Source organism: Pteronotus mesoamericanus, unplaced genomic scaffold (assembly GCF_021234165.1).
Source record: "Pteronotus mesoamericanus isolate MK-2021 breed Mesoamerican mustached bat unplaced genomic scaffold, CSHL_Meso_final scaffold_21, whole genome shotgun sequence".
Classification (NCBI taxonomy): Eukaryota; Metazoa; Chordata; class Mammalia; order Chiroptera; family Mormoopidae; genus Pteronotus; species Pteronotus mesoamericanus.
Genome location: NW_026555310.1, coordinates 2,696,439 through 2,723,980, shown reverse-complemented (window position 1 = coordinate 2,723,980; position 27,542 = coordinate 2,696,439). Strand labels below are relative to the sequence as shown.

The 27,542-nt window shown below is 46.6% G+C and overlaps 1 protein-coding gene across 2 annotated transcripts; it reads right to left on the bottom strand.

Moving 5' to 3' along the window:
* Positions 1-3,617: 3,617 nt before the first annotated feature.
* Positions 3,618-10,758, bottom strand: KRT2 (keratin 2). 2 transcript variants are annotated; one of them, XM_054590763.1, is made up of 10 exons: positions 10,467-10,758; positions 10,144-10,436; positions 8,943-9,157; positions 8,526-8,586; positions 7,599-7,694; positions 6,779-6,943; positions 6,353-6,478; positions 5,315-5,535; positions 4,141-4,175; positions 3,618-4,039 (listed from the first exon to the last, which is right to left on the bottom strand). In XM_054590763.1, exons 1-10 carry the CDS (start codon positions 10,756-10,758, stop codon positions 3,618-3,620), a joined length of 1,926 nt encoding a protein of 641 aa, XP_054446738.1. The 2 variants fall into 2 exon arrangements, with proteins under 2 accessions (XP_054446738.1, XP_054446737.1); XM_054590762.1 differs by having other exon boundaries at positions 10,144-10,758.
* Positions 10,759-27,542: the final 16,784 nt, after the last annotated feature.

Sequence of the window (27,542 nt, the reverse complement as noted above, 5' to 3'; positions counted from 1 at the left end):
AGTAGAGGGAGCATGAGTGCTCCATTCAACTGGGCTTCCTGGAGGAGGTGAGCTGTCTCGGGACTCTCATTTAAGTTGACAGGGAACATTTTGGTGAAGGGGAGGAAAGAGACTCCTTTGAATTCATCCTTGGACTCCCAGACAGAGAAAGGGAGGAAACTATGAAAGAGAGCATGTTTCAAATATTCTGCAACATCATCAAAATATAAATATTTAGCCCAGTTTCCTATGGAAATAGAGCTTATAAAACCCTTGTGCTTGTGTCCATCTATTTTTGTTTGTTTGTTTGTTTGTTTGTTTATTGAAGCCCAGGACCTTACAAATGAATAACCAGATTTCGGGGAAGGTGGGCTGAGGCCCTGGTGGGAGGGGCGTGACCCAGACTGTGGACTAGTCTCCTGGGGCTCTTAGGAGGGAAAGGGGAATCTCTTCCTCAAGCTGGCCCCTCACTCCATTACCTGCTTACAGTCAGATTTCTTTCAGGCCTCAGGCCTTTATTTCTGAATTAACTTACAAGATTAATTTTGCTTGGAATCCAACATGAAAATAACAGGTGTCTGAGTAGATCTGAAAAGAAGGGCTGTGTTCCGGGTGGGGTAGAAGTGAGAAGCTATGAGCCATAGAAGACTCACACACTGACGGTCTCAGGAATTAAGGTTGTTCGGAATAAAAACTGCCACTTTACCTGCCTCACCTTCTTTCCCCTCAGAAAGTTACCAAATGGCTCACCATTCCTGAAGCCTTCAAACAGTGTGTGAATCAGTGATGGAGGCCTGGTTCTATGCTTTTCCTGTTTTCTGACCTAAATTAGAAATTCAAATTCACTGTTAAAGCTCCCTTCTAACCCTAAGTTTCTGGGACATCCGTCCCTGTTTAAGGTCATGTTCATGTCTGCATGGTATATGCACCCTAAAACGGCCAGGACCCTTGCACTTCTCCTTCCCAGTCTACACCCTCACTTCCCCAGGCCTCTCCCACCTGACCAAGGGCCCTTCTCTGAGCACCAGGTCACCCCAGAATAGTCAATTTCACGTATTGCCACCTTGCCGCCTGCAGCCTTCAGAGCACTTCCTGCCCGTCGCTCTCAAACCTGGGGCTGGCTGGTCTAGGGACAGGTGAAATCACCTGTTGTCTATTAATGCCTCCCCCTGCGTTTCTCAAAACCATCTCTACAACCTCTAGGAACAGAAAGAGTCTCTTAGACTCAGCAGAGGTCTCACCAAGGTTTTGACACTAAAGTAGAACAAAAGAGAGAAGAACGGCTCGGTATCTTTTTTTCTGAGTGGTTTCAGACCACATCTGCTGTATCTGAACACCACATACATGACGCTTCACCTGACCAAACCTAAGCAACCAACTGCCATTTATGCAATTCTAGCCAGTCTGATACCAACTCCAAGAGCCCATCCTGCCTGCCCAGCCACTCCTGAGCTCCTGGAGGTCCCAGTCAGGTGATAAGGCGTTTTGGGGGAAAGGGACTGACATCATCTTCATACTTACAGGAAAAAGCTGCTTTGCTTGGGACGTTCAGGGGTGGAGGCTTACAGAGGGTTACAGAGGAGAAAAGAGTGGTCTGGTATCTGCTGAATGTGTTGGGAGACTTCTCTGATGGGAGGGGGAATGTTCTGTGAAAATAACATTCTCTTATTTTGGAGGTCACTTTATAGTCCCAGAGACTTCCCCAGATATTCTCCTTTGTCCTTGTTGAGAGCGCCTCAAGTGGACATAGGACTGCAGAGACATAGAGAGCCCATGACCTAGGTCAGACTGAGGGTCTGCCCTGAAAGCTCAGAGCTGCAGGCAGCCTACATGGGAGCTCAGGGGGCTCAGCTGGTTTGCCCTGAGGAGAAATGGCCTCAGATCAGAGCTTTTCTCAGAAAGGGCAGGAGTAGGGTGCCATCTTTGGGAAATGCTTGTTAAGACGAGTGGGTTTTTCTGGAAAAGAGAATTTTCCACAAATCCCGCTGTCAGCTTCCTGGCAATATTACAGTCCCCATATCTGGCAAATACTTTTTGAGAACATCACACTGTGGAGTGCAGCACCATTAAAATGGCATTGGTCCAGTCAGGATAACATAAAGTATATAAAACAAAATGGAGTTACTCACATCAACCATGATGTCTGCCAGTGGCCATGACACTTTGGTTCAAGAGGTAGTTTGGTTCAAACTACCTAAGTCATCTTAGACACATCTGGCAAGGAGACATACCTAAGATATCTGTATACATGACCGGAACAGCCATGTCTGCAAAGCAGGACCACCAATAAATAGGCTCCTGGGGAAATTCCCCACTTGCCATCAGGGGTGCCAGGACACCTATCAAGAGACCCAGAGGGGGAGAGTAAACCACTTTCAATGGTACAACTGAGGCAGGCTCCAGGCCACTGCTGAGACAGCTGAGCCCCACACACCAGAGGGCTGCTCTACACCAGGCTGACTTCCCTTGGCACTGGCCGCTAGAGGCTCTGCCCTGCCGGACTGAGGATTTCGTCTGCCCTGCTGCCCACCTGGTTCTGGAAATTCTTCCCTGCAAGATGCTGATGGCTCCCTTGCCCACTGTGCTCTCTTCCAGACCCGCAGACTAAAACTCTGGGACTCAGGTTCGTAATCCCCCAATTCTCTTGTATAATGTTATTACTAATTGTTTCTGACTATTGTTATTAGGTTAGTATAAATTTGAATTAAATATGCATTAATACAGGTTAAGTAAACCTGAATTAATAAGATCTGAGTGAATAACATAGCCACCTGTGTTGGCTCCCTGTTATTTCTAGGTGCCAGTGTCACCTGTAGAACTGGTGGTCATACAGGCTACCAAGCGCTTTTGGTTCTTCAGGCCCAGATCAGACCATCCGAGCAGGGACTGAAGGCTGGCTTATAGGAAAGACTATATTTTGAACATATGCCCATGACACACATTCAACCCCTGACTCAGGGCTAGCCCCTCTTCATCACTGTTCTTAAAGAATTACAGAGGGGAAAAAACAACCTTGGCTCCTCCCAGTGGCACTGCCGCAGGGCAACATGATTCTCCTTCAGGACTCTTCTCTTACCCTTCCAAATCTCTTCATTTTCTGGTGTGTTCAGTTAGACAGCAGTGAGTAAGAACCCCTGGCTACCCACTTCTGCCAAGGCTTGACATGAAACACACATCACATACTATGAATTGCAAATGAAGTTTATTGTGCAGACACCAAGACCACAGCACTTGAGATGCAGAGCCAGCAGAACAGGCTATGTACACAGAAACTTGTTTTCCTGGGGGCACTGCCAGGGGAAAGGCACAGGCTTTGGAATGGGATCCTCAACAGAATGCTTGTGGTGGGGGAGGACCACCACATGGGGCAATGCAAGGAGTGGCCAGGAACCTGGTGGGGGCGGGGCATGGCTGGAAGCACAAACCTAGGCAATGCAGATTCTCCCCCAGGGGACAGAGGGTCAGTGGCTTCAACTAATTTTTTTGGAGAGGAGATATTTCAAAAACTCTATGTGGGCATCCCTTTCCTCCAAAATGCTATCAGAGGTGAATGACAAGGTTTGATTTGCTGCCAGTTAGATGTTCAAAGACAGGCTTCTACATTTTGGAGTGGGAGAATCAGGAGCAGAACTCTATCTTTATCTAAAAGAGAAGCTTACGTTGGAAGCATAACTTTCACTGGAGCCACCCTTCTCAGAGCTAAAACCTCCCCCTCCTGATCTACTGCCACCTCCAGAGCCATATCCACCTCCAGAGCCTCCTTTAGAGCTTCCTCTAGAGCCTCCTCTAGAGCCCCCTCCAGAGCCATATCCTCCACCAGAACCATATCCTCCTCCAGAGCCAGAGCCTCCTCTGGAACCGCCGCCAGAACCATAGCCCCCTCCACTGCCACCTCTGGAGCTCGACCCTTTGCCTCCAGAGCCATAACTGCCGCTTCCAGAGCTGTATCCTCCTCCTCCGCCGCCGCCACCTCCAGAACCAGATCCTCTACCTCCAGAACCATGGCCTCCAGAGCTGATCTTGGATGCCACATTTGAAGAAATAGTGCTGCTTGTCACAGCTGCAGAGAGAAAGATGGTGATACCATTGAAAGTTTTGACTGCTTCCGCCTACCTCCACCCAACACACCATCCAGAGGGCAAGACCATACCCCCTACTTACACACAGTCACGTTGCTGCTGAGGTCTCCAGACATCCTGTAAGGGGAGAGAGAGAAAAGAACTAAAGGCTAAGCACTTCAGTTCTACCTGCATATTGTTTTACAAGTGCCACCTACAAGTGTACAGGGTAGCCTCTAACATCAGTCACCAGAGCCCTAGAGAGCCCACTCTCTTCTGTGCTGCCAGATCACAGAGCTGGAACCAGCCCCGCGTTTCCACACTGCCTAGTATCCCAATCCATCCCCGTTTTTTGCTCTGATAAAAATAATCAGAAGGCAAAGTCACTTTTGACTTGGCATCCTGTTTTTGTACTTAAATCCATCTTAGGCAATCTGATATTTAGAACCCAAGCCACACCAAAAATTTTGAAATGAGGCTGCACTGCGTGAATACTTAGTACACCAAGAACTGCAACTCTGTACAGCCTCCCTGTCCCACCCTCCTGCCCCACCCTCCTCTGCCTCATCTGAACTCTTTCCCGCTGCCTCTTGCAAGCTGGGGGATATGAAGCCTGGCCTTGCAGGCAGGCACAGAGCAACAGCCTGAGCCAAGCAGCTCCCTCTCTGTCATTACTGGCTTGCTGGTGGCCCCGGGCTGCTTTCCCCCTCCAGCTGCTTATAGCCAGAGTAAATCACTGGGGATGTTAATAACACTGACAGAGTTTTCCCGCCACCTTGAAGAGAAAGGTTGCCATTGGGGGAGTTAGCAAATGGTTCTGTTCATGCCTCCAGAAACTTGCAAAGAATTAGGTCTGGCGCCTGCTCTGGGTGAGCATGCCCCAGCCAGTCAGGACGTTCCAACCCACCACCTCCCCATTCCAGGTCACAGCGTGGAGGGAGAAGAGACTGCGTGCCCCACAGACCCAGAAAGCAAGGTTTCAAACTGTCTAGGACTAACAGCAGTTTGTGTTCTTTTTCAGAAAATAGCACAATTAACTTATTGCTTAGCTCAATTTAACTTACTCTGCCTTGTTAGTCATTCTATATCAATAATCTACCATTATACAATAATGTTTTATGTCTTGACCCTCTGTTTGGGGTACATAGTAACATCAGCTCTCAGCCCTCAGAAGGCCCAGCTCCACCACTGCCTTCCCTGCCTTTGCCTCCAGCCTTGATTCTAAGGGAGAAGGGAGGGTGAACCCGGTTCCCTTCCGCCCTCCCAGTGCTCCTCACCTGTACTCCTCGCCTTCCAGCAGCTTCCTGTAAGTGGCAATCTCCACATCCAGGGCCAGCTTGGTGTTCATGAGGTCCTGGTAGTCCTTCAGGAGCCGGGCCAGGTCCTCCCGGGCCTGCTGCAGGGCCTCCTCCAGCTCAGTGAGTTTGTCCTTGGCATCTTTGATGGCGTGCTCTCCCCTCTGCTCAGCATCTGCAATGGAGTCTTGCACATTCTTACACTAGGAGGGAAGGAGAAAAAGCTTTCTGTTTATACAGAGACTGGAATCTGCCCCACAGAGAGGCAATAGAGGTGTTTAGGGTGTGGGAAGCCAGAATCACTGGCCCTGGAAATGTTGCGTTCTGCCAGAGTTAACACAAGCCCCAAACAACTGTGCTAAGACTTGTTGCTGTCTCCGGAGCATCGTCTTCCCAAGTCACCTTTGACTGGACTGTTCTGATTTCCCCTTAAAGATCTTTGATCCTCACAACAGAGGGCCAGAATCATTATCCCATTTTATAGTTGTAAATGGAAACATCTGATGTGGACTGCCTCACAAATTCTGTTGCATATGGAGTAGATTCCATGTCCCACATCATCTCTTTCAAAGCTAATGTCTGGCCCTATGCCAACTCCCTGCCACACTCACTGCCTCTCCATCATGCAGCCGGCTGTGCAACCAGCTATGCTCAGAGCTGTGCCACAGTGGGACACTAGGGCTGCAATCCATGACAAGTCCTATGACTCCCTGCTCTATTTGTTATCATTCCCTTTCACTGGTGTAAGCAATCAAAAAGTGGAGACAATGCTTTCATTGTATTATTCCTTGCTTTAGAATGTCTCTTAGGCCACTCTAAAAACAGTTATAAGCCTTCAATTAAGTTAAGATCAAGGTATTTGAGATTAATATATGCCTAGATTAGAACATCTCCGTTTCCCTCTCTATCACATACACACGCATACACACACATTTGCACACACCCATTCAGAGCCTAGCACCCCACCCTAAGCCCCGCTCCACCAGTGGAGCTGCACCGGTCCTCAGGGCCATGCCCCACCTGCTTCTTCACGTGGTCTATCTCCCCTTTCAGTCTCTGGATCATGCGGTTCAGCTCATTGATCTCCATCTTGATCTCTTTCATGCTGTCTCCATGTTTCCCAGCAGTGATCTGGAGCTCCTCATACTGTACAGGAAGAGGAAGACAGTTGCAGCTGGGAAGAAGCTTGGCTTGCAGCAGGGAAAGTCTGGTACTGGTCCGGGGAGAGTCAGCCAAGCTGGATATCATGGTGCATTCACGGGAGGCGGGAACCATCTCACACCCCCAGAAAGACAGTGCCAATCTTGATGGAGGGCATTTAGGGTACTATGGACACTCTTTCTGGGGAATGATGTCAAATTTCCATTAGATAAAAAACCAACAATCTTATTGTACAGTTTCTGGTTGGTTAGAAGCTATGGCTCTCCCTGAGCTCCTAGTACTTGCCTTGCTCTGATACAGGGCCTCGGCCTCAGTCTTGCTCCTATAGGCGATCTCCTCATACTGGGACTGGACCTCGGCAATGATGCTGTCCAGGTCCAGGTTTCGGTTATTGTCCATGGACAGGATGACGTTGGTATCAGTGATAGTCTGGTGCGTCTGGGAGAGCTCCTGCAACACAAGGGATTTCCAGCCATGGTTTCCCTGTCCAGTGAGAAAGAACTCCCTCCCCAGTGTTCGGGAAACACACAAATTCTCAGGCTCAGCATGCACTGCATTGAATTTAAAGTTCTATAATTCTGAAGCCCCTGCCAAGTTTGTCCTGAGAATTGAGGGAGAATTGTGAGAAATACTAAGGATCTATATTTCTCAGCTTCCTAGTTAACAGCCTTCGTCATTTATGCAGTTTTGATTAGTGCCTCCAGAAAGCAGCTAGTTGATAGTAAATGCCTTACAATTTACTTCCTGTTACAAAAGTCATGTATGTACATTTGGACAGAGATGTATGCTACGTTTGACCCCCAAAGTATATGGGACATAGGGATGAGAACAGATCTCTTCTTAAAAGAAGTGGGACATTTGGGGACTAGAGTAAGGGTAAGTTGTCCTAGTGTTTCCTGAGCCTTACTCCATGTGACATCAGAGGAGAAAATTTCTCTCCTCCAAGGCCTACACCATAAAAGGCCCCTAGTGGCCTGGAATGATGGCAGGTTGAGGTCAGCCAGTCCATACACCTCACCTATACCACTTTTCCACCAATTGAGAAGGACTTTCCTTTGGTGGGAAGGGTGGGAAGAAGAGTTCTGTCAAGGAGCAGCCTCCTTACCGCATCGAAGAGGGCTTTCATGAACTCAAGCTCCTGGTTCAGCACTTCTACCTTGGATTGCAGCTCCACCTTGGCCATGTAGGTATTGTCCACATCCTGTAAGAAAGGTAAGGGGCCTCTGGTGAGAATCATGACCCCCACTGACTCACCCTCTAATCTGGGCATGGGTCCCATCCTCTCTCTACACTCCATTCCACCCAGTCCCTGTTAGCTGGTCTCCAATATCCCAGGCACCTCCAGATGAGCCATGTCCCCATGGGACCTCATTGGGCATGGAGTCTACTCTGTGCCTCTCCTGGGGGCTCCACGCCCATGTTCACTGCTCATGTTCCTAGACACCATCAGATTTCTGATGGGACCAAGCTCTGTCCACCAGTCTCTCCCTCTTGTTTGATACATTATGGGACATAGTGGCCTCTGTGGTTTTTAACAGTCCTCAGCTCTCCCATCCTGTCTGTCCATCTCAACCTCTCCTGAATTTCTTTGGATTTTATATCAAAGTTTCTTTAGTAATCATCTGAGAACCCTTCTAGCCTTGTAGAGCCCTTTTGTCTTCTAGCTCAAACCTTCATCAGCACAACTGACAGCGTCTTTCAGCAGACACTCTAAGTCCCATTCCTTTCTCAACTCTTTAGAAGAATTAAGTGCTCTCATCATTTTTATCTTTCATAATCCAATATAGGTTTTAATAAGTTATTAGTAAGAAAGGCTCCAGAAAAATAGCACCACATCTTTGAAAATTGTCTCCAGAAGCTTGAACTACAGAAACACTTTTGTTTCCAAGGGGATCAGTGATAGACATGCCTCACCCCTTTCCCTGGCCACTGGTCGTTTCACTCAGAATTGTTCTCCAGCCTGTCTGTTTGGATACCACAGGCTTCTGAAGCACCCTCATCACCACCCCAGTCATGACATTCTCTTGCTCACCTTTTTAAGTGTCACAAAATCGTTCTCAGCAGCTGTGCGCTTGTTGATTTCATCCTCATACCTGTCGGGACACAAAAGTCATAGTGTTAGATTAGTTTTACTTTATTTACTTTTTTCTTTTCCATTTCCTAGTAGATTCACCAAAATTACCTTCTTCTCTTGGAATATTAAGCACTCTTAAATGGTCTAAGTTGAAACTATGATATCCTAAATGAAGATGATTTCCAATAAACTCTCAAACATGTAAAAAACATGATTTCTAAAGCACTGAATGTCTTCCTCACAAATAACCAACAAAGATCCCAATGCCTCTCCCCTTTATCACCATAAATGCAATTGACAGATGAGTGACTTGCTGGGGGAATAATCATGTGGCTCAGATCGGTATCTCCACTCAATGTTTTCTCTGCCACCTACTTCTTCTTATATTCCTCAACGAGATCCTGCATGTTGTTCAGCTCTGAATCTTGTGCTGTCCTTTCCGCAGAGAGCGAATCCACATATTTCTTCAGTTGGCCAATGTACGCTTGAAAGATGGGGTCCAGGCTGGCGGAACGGGTGTTGACGTTGATTTGCTGCAGCAGCTCCCATTTGGTCTGCAACACCTGGTTCTGCTGCTCCAGGAACCGCACCTGCCATGACCAGAAAAATGGGATGTGAGTTCTGGATTGCCCTGCTTCGGGACCTAGAGAAGTCTACATGGCTTCATCTTCCTGAGCTGGATGACACGTCATGCCAGATCATGCCAATCAGAGCTTATGAGCTCCCTGCCTCCACACTGGGAAAGTTCTACAGACTCCTAATATTACATCCAGCATTCTCTATGCTCAGAACTCTTTTTCCTACTTCATCATCCACTAGTTTGTTTGCGGCTACTTCCAAGACTCCAGGCCATTTCCTTCCCTGTCCCAGGTGAATTCTAGGCAAAGGTCCCATAAATTCCGGGGAAAACCAAAAGCAGGCCTCCACTGGCACTGCTCCTAAGGGTGATGAATGTGAGAGCCCTGGAAGGCAGGGCTCCTTGGTCTGGTTTTTAGGAGCTTTGTAACTTCCTTAGACAGGTTCAACAGCCTTGAAATAGGAAAACAAAAACAAAAACATCTATAACAAACCACAGTGACACCGATAAAGACTCTACGGGTCACTAAACTGAGAGTGTTTCTGTTCGAAGCAGGAATTTCATTCATCCCCAAGCAGATATTTCAGATTCAGCTTCCCAGAATTTAACAGAGTAAAAACTTCTAGGGAAAGAAAGAAGATCTGAGAAGAAATTGTCTCACCAAGTCCTTCCAAAACCTGCTGTCACATGGCCTGACCCAGTCAGTCTATTATTTATCTATATCACCTTTCCTATGATTTTCAGAATTTTCCATAAATACTATTTATTTAGGTAAAAGCAATAAAGCCAAGGGCACAAATAACTCCTAACTGCAGACTGTTGTAGAAGATGCAGCCCACGAAGCAGACAGCCTTCCCATTTGGATATTGCTACTAATCCAGGCTTATGTGACTACACGGATGGCTCCTAAAATAAACAAATCTCCATGATTGGCTTTTCAATTAACACTAGAAGTAGGGCATCCTAAGCATCAGATGGAGCCAGCTTCTCATGACTCACCTTGTCGATGAAGGAAGCAAATTTATTGTTGAGAGTTTTGATCTGCTCCCGCTCCTGAGCCTTCACATTCTGGATCTCCGGGTCGACTTTCACATTGAGAGGCTGCAGGAGGCTCTGGTTGATGGAGACTTCATGGATGCCTCCACCAGGGAGTCCTCCAGGCCCAAAACCACCAGGACCCCCCAAACCTCCAAAGCCACCGCGGCCTCCACCAAAGCCGCCGCCTCCAAAACCGCCGCCTCCGAAGCCACTGCCACCTCCGAAGCCACCGCCACCTCCGAAGCCGCCGCCACCTCCGAAGCCACTGCCACCTCCGAAGCCACCTCCAAAGCCACCTCCTCTGCCACCAAATCCACCACCGGAGCCAAAGCTTCCACCTCCTCCTCCTCCGGCCACACTAATGGAGATGCTCTTGGTCCCTCCAAGGCCAACAAGACTCCGACTGCCAAAGCCGCTTCCACCACCTCCGCCGCCGCCATGGCGGCTCAAGCAGGAGAAGCTGGTGCCTGATCTCCGGCTTCCACCAGAGACCACAGCGGAGCCACTGCTGAAGCTCCGGAATCCTCCTCCACCGCCTCCTGCTCTTCGAGGTTTGCACGTGATCTGACAACTCATGATGCCTTTGACCAGCAAGGAAAGTAGAAGGCTCCTGAGAAGAGTTAAGGCTGGAAACTCAACTCTGCTATCAGGAGACTGTCAGGGTCCCCTTTTATACTCCAGCCAGATGTTTGTGTGCATGGGTGTGGGCCCACTTATGCATGGGTTTGGTCTGCCTGGAAGCAATTCCTGGTGTGTGATTATCAAGCTAATAGCCATTAAAAATCTATAACCTGCCCTATCCCAGAACCTGCTTTGATTGCAAACTTCTCCTGCTTATCTAGGCATCTGTCATGCAATTTGATTTTTGTAAAATCATCAGAAGAGGAGATCAGAATGTGTGTTTCTCAATCTGAAAAGGACCTTCTGCAGAATGTTGCTCCCTGTCCTGGACCAACCCAAAGAAGGCCAGCTACCACTCGGGCCTGTGCTGGCCCGCCGCCGCAGCCCTGCTGATAGGGGGTGACAAGTGTAGAGACAGTGGGGGCCCCTCCATACCAGCCTTACTGTTCGCCTTGCATTTCCTTTTGCCCCAGGAAGAGTTTTAACACGTGCCTCTGCATGTGATGTGGGGAAACAGGCATCCTCTCCCAGAAAAAAGTTGACCTAGGATACTGCAAAAATTTGACCCTTTCCTTCCTGTCATACAGCAGGAACGCATGATAGCCAGGCATTGGTAAGAGGAGAATGTTCTTTCCTGTAACCAGAAGATTTTATAAATATCAACTCTGTCATTTTTCTACATGAAAGCCAGAAAATGAGGGGCTTAAGGAAAGTTCCTCATCTGGGTCTATCTCACTCTGTACACCCAAAAAAGTTTGCAATCAAAGGCTCTCCACAACTCTAAGATCCAAGTGCACTTTGATTTCGTCAGTCAGTAGTCATGGTTTGCCAGTGATTCTGGTAAGGAATTAGGAAGGAGGGCTCTTCGATGATACACAGGGTTAGATGAGTATCAGAAGACCCACCAAGTCACCATATGCACAGAGCACCCACATTTAAATTCAAGCACAGTCCTTCCTTTGTCCATGTGGCCAAATACATGAGAGGCACAATGGAGTATTCAAATTAAATTTAGAGTCAGAAATTCTGGGTTTGTGCCCCAGTTTTGCATTTTACTATCTCTGTGACACTGAATTAAACTCAGTCCTGTATTGTAGCTATAAAATGAGAAATTCATCTAAAATGTTTGGAAAACAATGACACACAATATAAATGTTAGGTATTGTTGGTTTGGGGGGTGAAGCAAAGATCTCTCCTTTTCTTTTCATGTGCTATGACCGTGAATTCCACATAGTCACCTAAGTTACAGAACCAGGATTTTTTCAAATCTTAGGACAGAGTAAGCCCACATTAATGTGAAAAATAGAAGCTCCAAGTTTAAGTCCTAGTTTCATTGTATTTAATTAAATGACCTTAGATAATTCACAATCCTCTTTGAGCTTCAGTTCCCTCGTCTGTGAAAAGCGACTAATAAGGAGAATATGGCTATTGTGAAAACAGAACAAGATAATAGACACATGTGCTAAGCACAGTTCCTAGTTAATAGCAGAAATTCAGAAAGTGCTATTTACCTTCTCACGCCACCTCCCCCAAGTCTCCAGTCCTATGTCTTAACTAAGCAGTAAGGTGGCAATGAGGATAAAGAACAGGGAGCTCGTTATTCAAGAGGTTTGATTTGCAATAAGAGAATGCTGAAGGAAGCAAATCTGTGTCTCCTTTATTTATTTTCCCCAGTTGGGCTTATATAATTGTAAGTATGCAAATAAATCATAAAGCTAAAGACTTTGGAGAGAGCCTCAATCCAAAGTTAAGTGTGTCACTATCTATGGCTATCTGAACTACGCCCTAATTGTCCATTACTCCAGCATGACTGTGCTGAGGGCACGCCAGCTTCGGAGGTGGGGGAGGGAGGAGGGTCTTAGAGTCTCTGTGCCGGAAAGGAGCAAACATTCGGTAAGCATCTACTGTGCACCAGGCTGGTGCCGGGCATGCAGTCTGCATGTTTTTATGCTCTCACACCGGGCCTCCCTTTCCAGTCTCTTTGCCGGCCACCTTCCCTTTCTAGACCCCTTCGCCAGTTCTTGAAAGCCAAGTTGAAAAGGTAGAGTCCTCCCCGTCTCTTGAAATGTGGAGGGTGGAAGAATGCAATATGAATATTATATAACGTTTTATTTCCATTTTTTTTTAACTTTACCTTTTACATAATGTCAATGTGCTCATCTAGATAACAAATTCTGTATTCTTTAAGAGAGTGAAATGGGAGTTAAGATGCCTGGTTCCGACTGTGATTTTGCGGCTGTCCTCCACTATGGTCCTCGCTCTCTTCATTTATAAAATGGGAACATTTATCCTAAATCCTCACTGTCCCACAAGGAAATCGACCTATTGGTGTGATAGGTTTTAGCTTTGCTGTCTCTGAGAGCAGAAGAGCAACGCTGAAGGACAAAATCCTTTTAACAAGCTGCCGGGAAGCCCAGGCTCCTGAATGATTTTCCTCATAGGTTTTCAGAAGCATATCCCTTGGCCAAAGGAGCAGAAAAGCAAGGTCCCAGTGTCAAGCAGAGAGGGGGTGAAGTGTTGAGTCTGTGGGAAATAAGTGTGGATGCCAACACCAGATTCTCCAGGTAGGAATTGGTTTCCCCCTCCCATCTACTCCCTTAGCAGCATGTGTACCTCGCTTACAACCTCCTCACAACCCTCCTGGTGTTACAAAGTGTCATGTCCCTAGGCTTCTTCCCGGCAGAGCCAGGGTCATATCTATCTTTACCTTCAACCTCTGCACAGTTAGCACACAACAGTCACTCAGGGAACAAAAATCATTTTGTTCCAAAAACGATTTCTTGAATTTGGGGTTTGGAATTACAGCTTTTTCCTGACATGGATATGTGATTGGTGTTTTGGTCTTTAAAAATTCTTCAGTCTGCCACGTACCTCTTCTCTACTGATCTCACCTGGACATTGTCTCAGGGTTCTGTCCCACCTTCCCCATCCCCCATCAGGGCTTCTCTTCACAGGCCAGCAAGGCGACTCTCTCTTTTCCAAAGACTCAAAGCTTCAGCAGAACGGAGCTGCCAAGCCCTCAAGGTATCTGTTCACACGGCCCCAGAATGGAAACCAAGTGTTTAGATTTCAAATACAAAACAAAACAAACCACAAACCCTTCTCTTCCAGCTCCTGCTGCTGAGTTCAGGCTGCTCAAGGGGACAACATCCATAGCATCCAATGACACCAAGAAAGAAGTTCAGAAAACAGAGAGATGACAAACTGTGGCTGGAAGCCAGCTGTCGGCAGGCCGGCCTGCACCAGAAAGCTCTCGAGGTAGCCGTACCCAGTCCCCCCATTGCCGGCTAAGCCCAGTGCATTCCATCAGAACTGCTCCCGCAGCTCTAAGGGAAGGTGGGACAGGAGACTTCCAGGCTCCCAATAGGAGTCACTTGCTCAATATCTCCTCCAGGGCATTTCTTTGTAAGTAATACATTAAAACTGCTCACTCATCTATAGTCCCAGCCCCTGACCCAGTTCTCCATTGCAGCCTAGGGCTTCCCTTCCTTTCTTACTTAATGTGTTCTTTTTAATTTTTTTTCCCCCCAAACCACCTCTTTACTTACCACCAACCCCATAGCTACCAATTTTACAGTGCCCTGGGCAAACTGATTTTAACTGAGAAGCCAGGCATACAGGCAGCCAGGCCCACCCACCCTATGAAAAGCCCAACACCCCACTGTGCAGAAGTCCATTGTGCAATGTAGGGACTCCCAGGCTCATCAGGAGAGCAGGATGTGCCCGCTGCTTGAAGCAAGGCAGACCCCAGACACAGAGGAGGAATGAGGGCAGGGACTCTGCGCAGGACACAGCAGGGGATCATCACATGTCGGTTGAACCAATGAAGCAATTAAGCAACCAACAAAGGAAGCCTCCAGCATCATGCCTGGCATTCAGTAGGTGCTCAACAAATGTCTCCCGCTGCAGTGGCCAAAAACTCATATGCAACTCGGAGTTACCAATGGGACCCCAGCAGCTCTGACCCAGGTGATGGGAAGGTACACATCCTAGCTGGGTTCTCCACGGAATCAATCCACAGCTGAATGACTTCAGTTCCTGTCACGGCTGCAGACACACACTGGGGCATGTGCCTTATTTGGTACAATGCTATCTTGCTACTGAAACTCTGACATATATGCATGTGTGTTCTCACCTGTGTGTCTGCATTCACATAAGCCAAAAGGGGGTTTCCCATGAAGTTCTTGTCGTTCCCAGCCCCAATCTTCATTCCAGGCACTAATATTCTCACTCTCGCCTGTTACCATGTAGCTGTCCCAACACGGAAAGACAAGACAGCCATTTTTCTGAAATCGCCACCCTGTCCTGGTGATTTCAGAAAAATGGAGTGATTATAGTTACACCACTTATGCCTTCCTTGCAATTCATATATTCCTCCAAGTCTCCCCAGATTAATGCTGCCCCCATCTTACCCAGTCTCACATTCTTAGGGGGCCTTCCTGCTAAACCGATCTTGTACTGCTGCATTCACAGCTGTGATTCACAATCAGCGCCTCTATCTGGACACCTGATGTTTCTTTAGCAGCATCCTCATGCCAGCTGCTCGTGGGGAGTTCCATCAGGTGCTCTCAGTCCACACTTTTCTTCCCACCCTCAGCTCCCACTTCACCCTGCCCCATCACTTAAAGCTGCCCCCCTCCATGTGACCCCTGTTATTGCTTTCAAGGTTTCCTGTGTTGGGTTGGCTGGGTGTAATGGTAGGAAGAAACAGGTGGAGAAATATTCCCCCCATGAGAAAAAATAATGAGAAAGAGAGAGAAAAGCATGAAAACAAATGGAATTATTAAAGACCAAATAAATAGTTTCTTATTTCAAGAGATTCACATTCTCCAGTCGAGCAGCAAAGGACTTCAAGGTGCCTTTGCACCTGTGAGTACCAAAATGCCTTATTTTGGAAGGAAGAAGGAGGAGGAGGAGGAGAAGAAGAAGAGGAGGAGGAAGAAGGAGGAGGAGGAAACTGTTCAAAACTCTGTGGACAGCTTTTTTTTTTAATTAAAAATTGGGTCCTTCAAAGTCTTCTTTGAAAGTCTTTTAAATTCTAAAAAAAGAAGAAGAAGAAGAGTGAAATCATTGCTACTTAGGTAGTAAATGTTTAATAGAGCTAATATAGTCATCCATTTGGGAAGTGCCAAATTTATGACACTCAGTTATATCTTTATGAGTCATAGGCACACTTCACAGCCCATCAGGTATTCAAAGCAGTGTATTTGTCTCTGTTTAGCTGTACAGTCTTTTACAAGGAGAATTATATGATAGACTGGGAAGAACGTATTTAGTGTAAAGGTCTAATCTTCTGCCAGAAACTAACCATGTGACCATGGCAGGTTACCACTCTTGCCAGATCTACCTTTTCTTGACTGTGGACTAAGGGGTTTGGAAATCAACTGGCATAGGAAAAACATCAGATCAGGTGTCAGAGAGCCTACATCTTATCTGCAGCCCTGTGACCAACTGAGCAGAACCTAGGGGTAGCCTGCAGCCTTCCTGAGCTTTGGTTTTTGTCATCTGCAAAATGGAGACATTGAACTACAGATCAGACGCAGATCTTGCTTTCATTTATTTTCTCACTGAAGGACAAAGGAAGGAATGGCAGTGGCAAGGCAGGCAGAGGACCCAGGTGGGTTACTTCTCCTTTCACTCTTTCTCTCTCCATGGCGTCAGAGTTCACCAGCACACCTGGGAGCAGGCAGGGAACTTCACCTCTTCAGCCACACTAGCGACTGAGAAAAACTTTAACAAAAATCTGTCTGTCTGGGTTTTGGGGTCTCTGGGGTATAAAATCTCCAGGCTCTCTCTCCTCCTTTGCACAGAAGTACCTTGGCTGTTTCTGACATTTGTCTGAACAACCTGACTTGTTTGGTGTTGCATGCTTCAGAGCTGTCTTTCCCACACAGAGCAAGATTCAAAGGCGTGAAGGTCGTGGAGCCTCTCAACAGAGATCTTAGGGGACAGAGGTGGAGGCACAGAGTCTGTATGAACACCACCTCCCCTACCAGCCCTCCAAATCACCATTTCAGCTGGCACCTAAACACTAGACCATACATGCCTAGGGCTTCCCTGGCCCCCATACTTCAGGTCAGACCCCATACAGCCACACCATCTGACCAGAGTCCATCCTCTGGAGACCCATTACTACATCATGAAGTGGGCTCACATCCACACTTTGGAAGTCCCCAGAGGGCGAGGATGGTGCCTGCACTTCTCTATGTAAGTTTAACTCCACCACATTTACTATCAAGTAGGAATAATGCTTCTCTGGTAAGAGAGGTGATAATGAGAGAATTTATAATGGGGACATGTGAGGGTTGGGAAGGCAGGTAGTGAAGCCATGACACATGGCTGACATAGTCGTTGTCCTGTTCTGTGTAGACACTAACCAAGCACAAATCCAGTCCTCCACAGCCAGCAGAAAGGAGTATCAGGTTTGACCAAGGAGTTCACCCTCAGGACCCCTTCCCACTTGTGCAGTGGACATAGCATCTGGTTTTACTGATCCTGGGAAGGGACGGGTCCAACTTGTTTGGCCTTCTTGGCAGGACCTCGGACATCTCCCATTTGCACAGAACTTTGTTCTTCACTGAGTGTTTGTCTTTACTGTCTCGCTCTCATTTTTAATTTCCTGACAACCCAGGGCCTGTGCCCAGGACAGCTATTTTTGTTGGTCACAGGGATTCCCAACATCTCTCCAGATGCTAGGGCGTTGGCCGTTTGCAACTGCCACCTTCCCCAGCTCCTCTCCACATATTCTCCCTCTTTCATCTCCCCAAGCCTCTCCTGCTCGGAATCCCCTTTTTCTAGAAAGCTTTTGCTCACCAATCACATGGGGCGCCAGTTCCCCCTAGACTCTGTGCTTCTTCACTCTATCATGCCCGTGCCTTTGTTTCCTCTTATTTAGCTGATATATTAGCCCACTTTCTCAAGTGGCCAAGCCATGTTTGTGTGTATCGGCTCACACGTTCCCAACGTAACTTGGAGTCCACAGAGAGTCGCTGGCCGGGCTCTGGGAAGTTCTTGCAAAGTGGGATGCTTACTCAGGAGTATGCAGTTTTGCTGAGGAGAGGGACTAAAGCTCTTCCCACAACACTGTCCTGAATTAGATCTCACTTCCTGGTGTTTCTTGCCACCTGCCCTAGGCCTGACTACCAGAATGACTTGCCAAGTTACCACAAATTTGCCAGCTAACCCTGTCTCTCTGGCTACTACTCTTTTGGTCACACACGGCAGCCACGGGAAGAGGACTTTATGGTGTCAGGATGCCCTGGGTTTCTACTCACACCCAAGAGGGTGGAGGTGGTGGGCAGGGAGACTGCTGTGGGCGTGAGCCCAGGAGGACTGGGAGGAGAAGGTATGATAGATTATCAGATTGAGTGTGAGAAAGAGGGGTGGTCACCTTCTGCCTCCTGTGTCCCAGGACATCTCTATGTCACAAACTAGAAAGGACTGGATGGATCTTGGCATCCTTCCCCGCCATGCTCTCAGCTTTGGTATGGCATTGCGGGAAACAGCAGGGAGTTTCCACGGACCTTGGTAAGAACCAGTTTCAGAGGCCCTCCTCCTGTTCCGTTTGGGCACGGAAGCGCTGGCACAGCAGTGCTCGGGCCTGAGCCCAGGTGTGCCGTGACAAGAAGAGTATGGGGAGAGGCAGCCACCCTGCCCCATCCGGGGATGCCTCTCCAGGGGCAGTGGAAAGTGAGGAGTCAATCACGGGTGCCGGTTAGGTAGTAGCCACCCACGTTATACAGGAGTCACCTACCACCCCGGGGAGGGGGGTCTTAGCAGTTGTTGGAAGGCTGTGAGCTGGCCCTTTAGTGCTGGGGGCTACAGGGCCAGCCAGGGGCAGACACTGGGCTGAGTGATACCCTTGGGAGGACAGGGCAGAGTGGAGAGGAAGCAGGAAGAGTGAGCAGCTTGTGCTGCTGCAAATCTCAGTGCTGTGGAAAGAAGTAGAAGGTGGTCCGCACAGTATTTTCACAGATCCACACCCTTGAGCTCTGATCTCTTACTCACCAGCCACCTTCCTCCTGCTACTTTCCAGGTCTACTTCCCTTCCCGAATTAGCAGCTGGGAGGCTGAGCTCAGCGGGATCCCCAGGATTACACTGCCCCTTCCTTTTCCATGTTTCTGCAGAAGATCCTACACTCCCAGGCCCGCTTCAGGTCTGGGCTCTGGTGAGAACGTGGTGTCCTGGTCCTTCTAAGGACAACTGCTTCCCGGACAGCAAGTTGGGAACATCAGACCTGGACAGGATGGCTGCTTAGATGATCTTGGAAAAGCACACTTAGCCTTTGCCCTAAAACCCCGACAATCATCTGCCAAGGGGTGAGCAGTCTCCACTGCTTCCCCTGGGAGCCGGGGAGGAACAATGCCACCAGCGGAGGGGAGATTTAGGTTGCCCTTATGATGAGGCTGGGAGATGCCAGGTCAGGTTTCCTCACTGGCATCTTAGCAGCCACACTCGGCTCTCTGCTTGGCTATGGCGGCAGTGGCCTCCCCTGAGCCAAGGCAGACAGGGGCCCTTCCAAGGACTGAGAGGGCTTGGGTCCACCCCCTGCCCCCTGCCCGAGAGGTTTCTGGCTGGGAAAGGGGGTGAGAAGGAAGCTTCTGAGGATGAGTTGCCCTGCTCTGCCTGGGTGAGAAACCGCAGGCTCAAACACTTGGGCCTCTGAGGCTTCTTCCTGTCCCTTATGTCTTTTCCTTGCCCTTGTCCCAGTGTAAAAAGTGACTACAGTATCCCAAGAGAAATATTCTGAGGAATTCTTTGTTTAGGGAGAGAAACACTATAATGATAGATTTTCCTTGTGGGATGCCTTGTCTTAAACAAAGGCCATACTGTGTCCTGGTTAAAGGAGGGACTTGAATTAGTATCACACACCTGGATTAAATCCTGACCTCACTGTTTATTAGTTTCTTGACTTTAGAAATGTTACTTACATTTTGGTGGCCTCTATTTTCTTATCTGTAAAGTGGGCTAGATAGTAATATTCACTTCAGAGAGTTAGTAGAAAAATTAATGAAATCAAACATGTAGCACTTGGCACAGCTTCCAACAGAAAGCAAAGGTTTCCACTTTCTAGCTATCCCAGTTATAGAAAACGTCTAGAAATCCCAATGTTGTGGCAATAAAATAAAAAACAACACCAGCTCCTAGGTTATTTCCTGCCACCTGACCATGTACAGAAGCTCTGGTCCTTTCTCCACCCCAAGTCCCAGCTAGCGGGTGGCTCAGTCCTGCTCAGGTATTAACCAGCCACTCGTTACAACACTCATGGTAGTGGTTCTAGGATATAAGCCTTCCCCCCACGATTATTCTTTTAAAGGGAAGACTCTTGAATGCTTCAAAACCCATGAGAATGAAGCCATAGGGAAGAATGAGGGACAGGGCTCCACCTTGGTTCCCAAGAAAGCAGCCTTTCCTGGGTGCCCTGGCCTTGCCTCTGCTCATTGGTCACACTCCTCACTCCAGCATGTTCTCAAGGAAGAACAACAATGGTAATGATAGCTGCCCTCCTGTAACATTTCAGATCACTCTCACAGATGTCATCTCATTGTGACAATCCCCCTCTGAAATAAGTTGGGCAAATGTTATTATGCCCATTTCACACATGAGCAAAGAGAATGAAGAGACCTGCTTGAGATCAACAGATGAGTACATGGCAGACCTAAGATCAACATCTTCAAGACCCACATTCTTCCATGAGCCCCACTCCTACCCACTCCACGCTTGTAGGCCCAATCCCTGCTCTCAACACAGAGATTTAATCAGAATGATCTGCCCCTCTGAAAGGCACTCCGCCTCAGTCTAGTATCTGTCAGAAACATGTTAGAGACCATTCCGACTGCTACCTTCATTCTTAAGATAAAGAGACTGAGTTCAGTGACTTGTCGGGTCTTGTGACTAAAAGGTAACAGACCAGGAACCCAGCCCAGCAGCTCTGCCACCAAACCACATTGCCCTGACAGTGTGGAATTTCAGAGCCAGAAAAGACCTCAAGCAGGCTAACAGCAGTGCCTTAATAAATATCAAAGTCAACAAGTAATTATCCACAATGATGAAAAAGAGAGAAAGTGGACAGGAGCTGTGTCCTTTCCAGGCTTCTAAATCTGTCACTGCAACACTGCCTGGGGATGTTACCGTATCAAACCGACTCCTCCTTCCTATGCATATGCTTATGGGTGGACAGGAAAGGGGCTAATCAACTGGGTCCAGAAACAAGATAAACCAACCCTTGCCCCATCAGCTCCTTAATAGCCACATATTGATGATTGTCTTGCCATGGGAGGGACTGCATCTCTTCCCCTGGTCCTGGAAGATGCACACCTCTTCATGGTAGCACGTGGCAGGTCACAAGTGCCAATCAGGTGGCATGAGGCTCCTGTCACATCACCTTGCCTTACAACCTAATGTCCTTACTATGGAAACCTTGTTTATGTATTATCAAAACAAGAGAGAAAAGTACTGAAAAAAAGGCAGCCAAAAATGGGACACTCCCTATTAATCTCAAATGTTACCCTGTGAATGTTGCTAAGGGATGGTTTAAATTGGAGTACCATCTAATGCTTCCTTCAGGGACACAGAGAGATTGCACTGTGTTCTCCACTTGCCCAGAATGTTCATCCAGCTCCACCAAGTGTAGGACAAAAGGAAATCAACTGTGCTGATGACAAGGGAAACTTAAGGCTGGTAACAAAGGGGACAAAATCAACAGTCCCGTTGTTTACAGAGTAGAAATGAATAGGTTGTTGGATCCAAAAAGCTGAGCCAGGGACCGGCCCCTCTCCACACCCTTTCGCATCTTCCATATCACTGAGGTGAATTAAGGACCTAGAATTGGAGGAGAGGCGAGATGGCCTTGCTTCAGTCTTGGTCTCATGCACACCTTGCCATGAATAACCCAAGTGCTCAAGAACTGAATTCTGGCATTTTCTTGATAAACAAAAATATCTCCAAGTCACCTATCAGATCAGCTCAAAACCAAGACCAAACTTCAATGACTTTTAAAAATAACTGGTCAAAATATTCTGGAAGATGAATCTGAGACTTGTGTGAGGAAAAGAGAGAATTATGGATTATGTGGGAAGATTATGGGGAAAGAAGGCAGCCATGGGGTCTCAAGTTGGAAGTGGTCCCACCCAGGGTTTGACTCCCTTCTGAAGACCCTCCCTGGAAAAGACGAGTCTGCCTGTGTGTCTTCAGTGAAGACTCACTCATCGTCTCAAAGGGCCGCCTTTACATTTGGCATACACTGGACCTGGCTGGAAACTCTTCAGGGTGACCCCTGTCACATCCAAGCAAAAACAGTCCTGACCCTCTTCCGTACAACAATTCCCTGGTCCATCTTCAGTGAACGTGACTGTCACACCCACCCTCAATCCTCTTTGGTCCCTTCTAAGTCCCTTCTCTGCCCCAGTTTTTGCCCCTAAGCTCACATTAGCTTCTCAATGGGTTGCTGAGCTCTTTTTCAAATGCTCAGGACTGAATTCAACACCCAGAGGGAGAACTTTTTCTGTACTAAGAGACTGTCTGTTCCAAGAGGGATTTAGCTGCTTCCTTATGTCTTTATGAACAGAACCAAGAAAAAAAGTCTTTTTTGAAAAAACTTTTTCCCAAGAAGTTTTCTGAAATATCCATGTTACATCATCTTTACTCTCACCACCTCTGGGAGCTGCTGCCTTGCCCGTGACCCATACAGGTCCCACTGTAGTGTGTAAAGAAGCCTTTGTACCAGCAGAGGACACTCCATCCTGTCTAGACAGAACTAACAGGGCCCATTGACAGATTGGAAACTGGGCGTGGGCACCAGGGAGGGGTGGGAATAACCCTATGTGAACCTGGGAAGGTCACAAGTTGACTAAGACTGTGACATATTTCTGATAATGGATTGACAAGAAGTGCCACATTCCTTCCAGCAAATATGGGAGAGGCAAGCACAGTGATACAGAGCATCCCAAGGCATCTTGGGTATCCATACTTCCAACAAACAACCCAAAATTGCTGGCACCACCCAAATGTCTCACGGGCATTTTTACCCTCCCTTTCTGGCACAAGACTTCATACAACCATAGCTTCAGGGAGCAACTTTATTTTAGACCACATCTCTGGCCTCAGACTATAGGTAGTCTATTTACCTTGCCCTGTTCACAAGGAAAGAAGCCGGTAGGGCCCACTTCATCCCTTCCACTTGACCAAATCCTGACCATATTTCTAGGCTCTTCTCAACATGCAGCTCCTCCGGAAAACTTTCACTTACTTTTGACTTCTTTTTCTGAATGCTTTTGAAATGTGCTTCCCTCTCGGTTTCCATGACACCAGCCTCCCTCACTTCTCCCATCCTCCATGACTGCTCCTCTACAATTTTTACTGATTTCAGCCTTTGTCTTTTCCTTAGGCAGAGTGATCTTGGGATTTTCTTCTTATTCATGCTTTTCTCTCTTGTTTCTTTAATGGCAAATGAAACAGAAACTAATTCTACCTGTCAGTGCAAACACCTGATAATTCATTATGTGTTTCAATACAGCCCTGCCTGAGAACTTTGAAACTGAAATATATATGATATTATTACCAGTATTTTCCCTTTTGTGTTTCCTTTATATTGCCGGTAAGGCATTGTGTTGATACTCTTAAATTATATGTGATTATAAGGTACACTATCTATGTTTTTCTTTTCTTGGCACTATAAGGATGGCACTTTAATTTTTGTTATAAAAGAAGTCAGTAAGACTGCTACCTTTAGATTTACTAACCTAAAGGAAGAATATTCTTTTTTAAAAGAAACACTCATCAAAACCCCTGTTAAAATTCCCACACATAAACTGGGCAGTCACATGAGACTTCCTCATAGTTCCACCAAGGGACCAATAGATGGTTCCTATTCCAATGAAATCTGTCCTGGGGATTTGGTTCCTAAAATTCCATGTGAAACTGTAAGCTCTGGTTCAAAATCATCGTCTGGAATTCTCTCTTCAGTGAGCTAATAAACAGCCCCTGAGCCTAGTGAAGACCCTCCCCCAAGGGAAGGTGTAGGATGGTGGATTTGAACTAAACTCCACCAGGATCTGAGAAGCAGGGGTTGCAGGAAGAGCTATTGCATTCTGCTCTTTCCCCAGGAACCTCAGGCAGTAGTCTTGGGCCTGGAATTTTTGGAGAGGAGACAGTGTGTGGGGAGGGAAGAAGGTAGGAATTTTCTTCTTCTCTGAAGTTAAATGGATCCAAGAGCTCTATTAGAGAGGCTGTGTAAGAGCCACACTGCTATGGAAAGAAACTTTGGCAGGTTGTAGAAGGAAGGCTAGTCACCAAACTGATAGCTGTGACATTGTGGACATTCAAGGAAGAAGGATAGCCCCAAGGGATCCCCAAGGCTCTGTTGGCCACTGGGAAGAGGGAAGGATTCTGTCCTTCCAGAGGAGACTCTAGGAGGGAGACACATGGGGGGAGACACATGGGTCTAGACCCAAGGAGAAGAGGTGTGTGCAGATATCTTAAAGTTAGGGCAAAATGATGAGACTGGGTCATAGGCTGTGCCATATGGCAGGAGCCACAGCCAGATTCCAAAAGCTTACCCACTGAAGAAGGTACAATTCAAATCCCAGTGGAGTGGAGACAGTCATGTCTGCTAGGGCCAGAAGACATCTGAGAAAGGAGAATAAATACACATGCACATTTTTGCTTGCATGTGTATTGATACCTTGGGAGGATACGCAAGAAACTATGGTTGCCATAAAGGGAACTGGGTGGTGGGGGATAGAATTTTTATTGGCACTCTTGATTGTGGATTTCCCTCCTTCTGAATATTATTACTTGGATAACACCAATCTCAAATCTACACAGGGAAGCCAAGAATGAAATATTGGAGTCTAAGATTTTGTGAGGTCATCACCAGATCTGGAGGACCTTGGTATCTTGGCTAGATAGTCCCAGAAGAATTATCAATGATCTTATGTTCTTTCAATTTTCTCTACTTAATCAAGTTTTTCCCATATATTTCTGGCTTTCTTCCGGGGAGTTATCTGCAATTCCCTCTCAACCTTTTCTTCCTGAGTTATCCGATGGTGTACTCTAACTTTCAAATTTTGATGACTCTTTAGTTTACATGTATAGCCCCAATAATTACGTGGATAGAGAAGAGACACCTCAAAAGAACTAATTCATTTCTCTCCACTAGCCTACTTGCTATATTCTCTGTTATTACCAAAGCCAGGAACATGGAGCCACCCTCGATTCTTCCCTTTGCCTCACCCCACCCACCCACCATTCAATCCATCACCAAGTCAAGTGATTTGACTCCTAACAGTCTCTAGAATGCAATCTTCATCCTCATTTCTGGCCACTCGACCACCTCTAAGGACTAGAACCAAAATGTAAACTTCAATCATCTTTTGCCTGCACCTTTGCAACAATCTCCTAACAAGTCTTCCAATATGGGCCCCTCCAATCTGGCCTAACTGATCTCTCTAAAACACCAATCTGACCAAGTCAATCTATTAAATCTCTTTACTGGCTCTTCCTTGTCTATCACAACTGTTTCAACCATAAAATGCCTGAAAAATGGCACTTTCCTGGGCAGATCAAATTTCTTAGGGGATACTCAAGTACAAGCCAAACTGGGGTGTATGCTTGACTCTTATGCCAGTATCAGTGAAGCAGCCCCCTTCTCTCTCATTGGCCCAGTACATAGTAGGTTGTAATAAACCAGTAAGTCCAAAAACTCCATCAAGGAATTCTGACCCATAAACTATACTCTGGACTCCATTGAATGCCTACAAGGTCTTCTTGATTAGACATGCCTAACTCTTCACCCTCACTTCTTGTCACTCATTTCATGTTCCTTCAGATGAATTTCAGAAATTGTGCAATGTTTTTCTTTCATGTCTTTACCCATATTATTCCTTCTGCCTGAAGTGTACTTCTCTGACTTAAATATCCTCGTCTGCCTGACAAACTCCTATTTATCCTCTAAAACCTGCCAGGCATCACTTTTAATCACCCTCACTTCCATAGCTACCGTTTCTATGCCTTGTATATGTTCTAACATAGCATGGGTCTTGTGCATTGTAATAACATGTTTATATACTCTCTACACCCAGGTTTCTAAGGTCTTTGAGAACAAGACCATGTCACACTCATCATAATACTCCAATGTTTGCCCTCATCCCTGACACACAGTATGTGTGCAGGAACTATACATTGAACTGAATGGAATCCAGATTTCTCCTTTCCTACCTTTCTAATATGAATGTATATGGGCATTTGATCTTATTCAGTTTAGTTCTACATGATATACTGACTTACACAGGGTTTTCATTGGGTCATTGTGACCTTACAAGTTTTGATAAGTTTCCTTGTACATTACAGTGGTCTCTCTTTCATGTCTGACCTTACCAAGAAAACCAAAGTCCAAACAAGATGAACAGAGGGTATTCCCAATATTACAATGTGAATAAAGAAAGTTGTAACCTTAGAAAGAATTTAGAAAATGTGTATGTCAGAGTACTAGAACACATCCCTGTTCATTCAACAGTGTCCCAGTGCTGTAGCTGGTGACCCCAGATGTCCACTCACCCATGGAGAAGGTAAACTATCTCCCTCCCTCAGGGCCACCCAACTCCCTCTGTTCTGAATCTGCCTTTTGTGACTCATTCAGTTTCCCTGGTACCATGACAACAGGATGCGGAGGTACTGGTATTTCAGTCACTGAAAATGTAGGTTCCCCCACAAACTAAGGCATGGACATTTCAGTTGATACACCCCTCTCTCATGTGTTTGGTTCACAAATAGCTATCCTCTAGAGCAGATTCAACTTGAGTGCATTAAGAAAATCAATTTTATGTCCCTACAGAGCTGTCACTGGACCACATTAACCAGATCAAGTTATTTTCCTTCTTAGTGTCCTTGACAGCCAGCTATTGCACTCTACTTCTTTGTCACTCCTTTTTAATTTCACTTAACTACTTCTATATAACACATTCACAGTTCACAAAGCTTTTTCACATTATGTATTTTTACCATCTTGATGTCTAGAGGTAAATACTTTCATCCTCATTTAACCTACAGGAAAACTGAGGCTCAAAATGGTCATGTGGCTTGTCCAAGGATCCACACATCCTGTAAGCTGTGGGTTATTTTCTTTGTCGGCCCCTTAAATATCACAGTAGATGAAACTCTGAATCAAAGTTCCTTGAATTTTCTATCCACCGTCATGTGTTCCAAACTCTCACATCAGTCCAGACAGGAGGCGGCTCTGGTGGAAGTGTGACTGGAGAGGAGGGATAGAGCTCCACAAATAGTACTTACAAAATACTGTGTTGATCTATACCCTCTATTTCCTTTGTGTTGACACTGAAGCTAAGAATACTTTTTCTAATGAGAAGCTAAGAAAACTGATCCTCAGAGAAGTGGACTGACTTTCTCATGGTCATAAAACCTCTGGGAAGCTGACATTCATTTGTTCCTCAGAACAAGCATCTACTGAGTGGCCTGGAGACCAAGGAACAATGTTACAACAGCCAGGCCATAGACATCATCATCATCATCACCATTACCATTAAAATTGACACTCACTGAGCATTTACTATGTGCTAATCATCCTATTCAATTAGCACAATAATCCCCAATTTAGAGATAATAAAACTCAAGTGGAGAGAGGTCTGTAACTTGTACATTATCACTGAGCTAGTAAATGATGGTGGTCCTGTAGGTTAAATGAGGATGAAAGTATTTACCTCTAGACATCAAGATGGTAAAA

Excerpts from the sequence above, each read along its gene's own strand:
- KRT2 (XM_054590762.1), bottom strand. The coding sequence starts at position 10,758 with ATGAGTTGTCAGATCACGTGCAAACCTCGAAGAGCAGGAGGCGGTGGA. Across the intron at positions 6,479-6,778 it reads AGGCCCTGTATCAGAGCAAG|TATGAGGAGCTCCAGATCAC; the intron begins GCAAGTACTAGG and ends CTTCCTGTACAG. Across the intron at positions 5,536-6,352 it reads TAGACCACGTGAAGAAGCAG|TGTAAGAATGTGCAAGACTC; the intron begins GTGGGGCATGGC and ends CTTCCCTCCTAG.